This window comes from Takifugu flavidus, chromosome 18 (genome assembly GCF_003711565.1).
Source record: "Takifugu flavidus isolate HTHZ2018 chromosome 18, ASM371156v2, whole genome shotgun sequence".
NCBI lineage: Eukaryota > Metazoa > Chordata > Actinopteri > Tetraodontiformes > Tetraodontidae > Takifugu > Takifugu flavidus.
In genome coordinates this window covers 6,733,258-6,738,268 of record NC_079537.1, presented here as the reverse complement: position 1 = coordinate 6,738,268, position 5,011 = coordinate 6,733,258, and the positions used below count along the sequence as shown (strand labels likewise).

At 47.8% G+C, this 5,011-nt stretch overlaps 1 protein-coding gene across 1 annotated transcript in view; it reads right to left on the bottom strand.

The window, feature by feature from the left end:
* Positions 1 to 825: 825 nt before the first annotated feature.
* The window catches only part of nptx2a (neuronal pentraxin 2a), a 10,193-nt gene continuing 6,007 nt past the window's right edge, over positions 826 to 5,011 (bottom strand). The window contains exons 4-5 of the mRNA XM_057015198.1: positions 3,495 to 3,674; positions 826 to 2,679 (exon numbers count right to left, since the gene is read on the bottom strand). Of these exons, the coding sequence (XP_056871178.1) occupies positions 2,452 to 2,679; positions 3,495 to 3,674 (408 nt within the window). The 3' untranslated portion in view covers positions 826 to 2,451. The remainder of the gene's footprint in view (positions 2,680 to 3,494; positions 3,675 to 5,011) is intronic.

Sequence of the window (5,011 nt, the reverse complement as noted above, 5' to 3'; positions counted from 1 at the left end):
TCTTTTCTGCCCAGTTTTAGTAAAAATAATTTAGAAACACGATTAAATTTGGATGCACATACACACGAAGAAAGACAGAGAGGAAATTATTTCAAGCTGGTGCCTTTTGCACAAATGCTCACGATACCTCGGAATAAAAGTGAGATGACCGAAGGCCTAGCACCAGGATCCCTCAGATGATTCCTCTTGTCGTTTAAACGTGAACGTCCAACCACAGATTACTGCACACAGCTTCATCACAACCGTAGCGGCATTTTGTGCCACGCACACTTTTATATCTCTCACTGATTTAGGTGAGGTGAACATCTTAAATCATGAATTCTCGTTTGATACGAGTCAACCGCAGCCTCGACTCTACTGGGAAGAAGTTCCACTGTGGTTTATTGGAATTCTTGACCACGCTCCTAAGGTGCATCTGTGAGGTCAGGCCCTGGTGTTGGACAAGAAGGCCTGACTCAGACGACTCCTGTGGTAGGCTGATACACCTGTGGCCACGGCAGGGATTGATCACCTGACCTCAGGTGTTCGGACAGGTGTCCCAATACCTTTGGCGGTATAGCGTATTTTCCATTAAAAAGCCACGTCTGGCACCAGCGCCATGGTCTGAGATAGCAAAAGAGGCTCGCTGTGTCCTACATCGCAGCAGCTCTGATAATCCGCACGTGCAAACTCTTTCATTCCCACCTGGACTGCTGCCAGACCAGAGGATTTTCTCTCGGCCGGCGGCGCCACATGACCACCACGAGGGGACATTCGTGTGGTTCAGTCCGAGAGATTCTGAATCAAAGGCGTGCTGTTTTCCGTTGTGAATAAACCTCACCAATGAAGAGTGGAGCATAACTTTATTGCTAATCCAGCACAGTGATGTCTAAACATTCAAGTCAAACTCTTCCTCTGCGTTTTTATCTCGGCTTTATTTGCTACACCTTTTATTTTATTGGGTGCAGAAAGGACAATTAAGCACACGGCAGAAAAAAAAGGTCGATGCACTGCAAAAGGTGACTTGGACACAAAAGCCAACACATTTTTCTTTTCCAGCCTGGTTGGTCCACGAGCAAGCACACGTATGATTCTCTCGAAAGGCCGTTCATCACAGAAACCAACGAGCATTTCCAGCAGTGCCTCGGCAGTTTTCTCTCTTTTTTTTAAACAAGCAAGTCATTAGCTGAAGAAACAAAACAAGATACATTTTGAACAGGAAAGACTTGACTCTACACTGACACAGTTTTGTTTTGGTTTTTTAAAAAGAGGGATCATCACGGGATTGTGACCCCGCTCGCGAGTCTTCGTGATTCCAGACCTTCTTCGCTGTGACCTACTGCATTGTTTATTCATTCTCGATTCCAAAACTGCACTTTTTTCAACATCTTGTAGTTAAACTTGGGCTGACTGAATGAAGTCCACGTGGCGGTGAAGAAGAGCAATATATGTCTTTGTTGCTAGCGTTACGCTGGGCCCCGCGAGGCTTCCGCACCAGACTTTGACAACATCCACAACAGTAAAGACAAAAATCAGCCGTGTAAAGCTTCACCCTGGCCGCTCAGCATTTCCAGAAGCCCAACATTTTTTGGAAAAATATATAGTCCTGAATTTAACAGTTCTTGTCACTAAGTGAGAGTTATTTAGGTCCAGCGGTGCTGCTCTTGTTACTCATCCCGTCTGCAGTTCCAACACAAATCTGGAATTAATGACTGTCCTTGACGGACAGGACAGGTCCCTGCCCCCTGCTGGGCCGCCGTCCACCACTCTGACGTGGGCAGCTGTCCGACGGTGCCATTAACCTGAGCGGAGCCAAAGCGTCCGTAAAGCTGTTTGGGATGTGGCATCTGCTCAAGGGGCACAGACGCATTAAGCGTAGCTTTACAAGAATGTCCTCGCCGCTTCGTAATCGCTCATCTTTCAACACGCGAGACAGAAGCACACATTTATGTAATATGGCTACGCACGCTAAACCGTCATGTTGGCACGGGCACCACAAACACTCTTGGAGTTTATGGAACACATGCGTGGACTCATGCATCGTGTTTCGGGGGTCGTCCACTTTAAACTCTCATTTCATGGTACTTCCTGTTTTCCTCTCCCGAAACAGTGCTGAGGCCTACTACGTACTTTGGGAATAGTGTTCCACAGCACATCAAAAAAGCCTGCTCGAGCTCACATTCACTACAAACACGCTGCGGCATCGTCGGTATAAGAATACAACCATAAAGAGACTTTTCAAAGGAAGGTGTGGAGTGAAAGCCGGTGCGCTGAAGAGACAACATGGAATGACAGCAGTTTGTTGCGAGAGCGCAAGCAATTTTAGCCTCCTGCCACGTCGCCGGGCTCGAAACTGAACGTCCACATCGAAATATAGCGATAATATAAGTGTGTAAAAATCCTGCACCCTGGTCTTGCTCTTGGGCCTCAAGTGAAGCAGCCAAACGCCGTCGACCCTCTGCATCGGATCCTTTACGACTCGAAAGCGCGATCTTCGCAGATCTCCAGGGCAGCTTTGCTCGCGCCGCCAAACACCTCCACGTTGGCGTCGATCCACGGAACCACGTTGCCGGGCATGTACGCCGAGCAGTTGGCCAGTCCCATGATGTCGACAGGACGCAGCACTCGGTCCCACATGTTGAACTGGCTGAGTTCCCCCACGAAGGCCTGAGTGGCGTCGAAGCGGCCTCCGACTATGTCCTACAGAGGGAGGAAGTGGAGGCAGTTTTCTTTTCTATTAAAGTTAACTGGCGAAGAGACAGACTTTCATTAAAATGAATCAATTCTGTTTGATTGTCTTCAAATTGGGATCAGAGCTACTCAGCTCCCAATTTCCCGCTGTAAATAAGCTATCTGAGGCTATCTAGTGCAACATGTAGCAGCTAGGGACGCAGCGGTAAGAAAAGTCTGGCCGGTGTTGAGAAGCAATACAGACACAGCTGTTAGAGTTGGTGATTGTACTCACCCAATTTCCCAACTTATTGTGACTTATGCCCAGCATAGCATAGCATAGCATAGCTTAGCATAGCATAGCATAGCATAGCATAGCATAGCATAGCATAGGCAGTAGTGATAAAATGCTACATAACATAGGTTGTTTTATGGTCAAAACCTTTTGGCCAATTAGCAACATTTTCTGAAAGTTTTATTAAAACCTGTTCTTAACATTCTGAGTTATTTTGCAGTAAGACAACCAAACCCTGGATGTCATATAAACTCCGAGCTAATAGCGCTTCCATCTTTAGGCTCCCATCTAATGCAATATACGTTGACAGCCCTCTATATAGCACTCATCCATCACTTTCCATCTCACATTTATCCTCCTATGCAGTTCCCAAGGACATGAAGATACAGTGATGTAACAGCAAATGTACGACAATAGCGTGAGAAGAGCTCCCGTGCCTCCATTCCCTAAACTCCCAGTGCCTCCAGCACAAAGCTCATGGGAGAATACACACTGGAGCAAATGCACACATGCTTACTCTGTATTGCCGAAGCTTCTACAGGGCTCTCACCTGCTCCTGACCCAAGATGATCACCCCTCCAGGTTTAATTGGGTGCCAGGGGGCCAAGTTGTCCCCAGTGCCAAGTCGCTCGCCATCCTGGTAAGCCTCCCAGAAGCCGTCTCTGGTTGTCCAAGTGATGCAGATGTGGTGCCAGCGGCCGTCACTCAAAGACAAAGGAAGCTGAGCCACCTGTACAGGAAATGAGGTGAGTGGAATGAGAGAAATTAGAAGGACCCGTGGCGGATTGCGCGTGCAAGCGGGGCGGCGGGTGTTAATTGTGGTACACTGCAAACAAGGGGGGCAATTAGAAGTGCTGCATCTTCAAAGAGACCGCTGTAAATCTCCAGATGAGCCCAAGCTGTGTCTAAGATTTAAATTACCCAGGTGACATCAGGAGAAAACTCATCCTTCAAAGAAGCCGGGTAGCTAACAGCCAAAGCGTGTCCTCGTATCCTTTTGTACTTTGTGCACAGATCAAACAAAGAGATTCAACCGATGACATCATGGTCCCCCGAGGACTCCCTGTTCGTGTGAATACGTTACTCATTATACTCCTTGTTTTCCCCTAATTAGACCGGTGGAGGGACTTGATGAGCCCAGCAGCCACTGGATGGGAGGAACAACACCGACAGTTTACACTGCTCAATCACACGCTCACACCTCCAGGTGCTTTCAACACCACCTTTGTAACAACTAAAGTTCATTCATGTACTGGGGTGTACAAAAGAAGGGATTGTTTTATATTAGATCTTTTTAGCAAAACAAGTGACCGCAGCACCTTGGCACCAGCCTGAATACAAAACCCATTTATCTCAATATCAAAGTTTGGGAAAATGATTTTCAGCACAACGCCAGATTAGTAAACATGGGATTACACAGGCGAGCTCACGGTTTAAAAAAACAAACTAGTTCTAATACAGAGCTTGATCCTTGAAATCCGGGAGGGATTAGAATCCTGCTGGGCTCAAGATGCCGCGGACACATTTCCCAGCACCTCCGCTAGTATAACTGATAAATCCAGTGGAGAGGCAACGTGGAGACGTTAGCTTCTATTAATAAAGATCCTCTCTCTGCAACACAATGTTCCTTTTTTTTATTACAGTAACGGGGGTCTTTCTGCCTCCATCAGTATGCAGCCGAATCAGCAACAAATAAACAGTTCGCCCCTGCGGACCCTGTTATCACTGCGGATAAGTTCAACACATGGGTGTGATGCCGTGCTGGAGATAATCAGATTCATCAGCCTTCTGCCTCCCGCTCATTTACCTCTTACAGTATGTTTTACTTCTCCAGAAACCCTCATTACCTCAGTGATCTAGTCTCCTCTCCTCTCCTCTCCTCTCCTCTCCTCTCCTCTCTCTCCTCTCCTCTCCTCTCCTCTCCTCTCCTCTCCCTCTCCTCTCCCCCCTCCTCTCCTCTCCTCTCCTCTCCCTCTCCTCTCCTCTCCTCCTCCTCTCCCTCCTCTCCCCCCTCCTCTCCTCTCCTCTCTCTCCTCTCCTCTCCTCTCCTCTCCTCTCCTCTCCTCT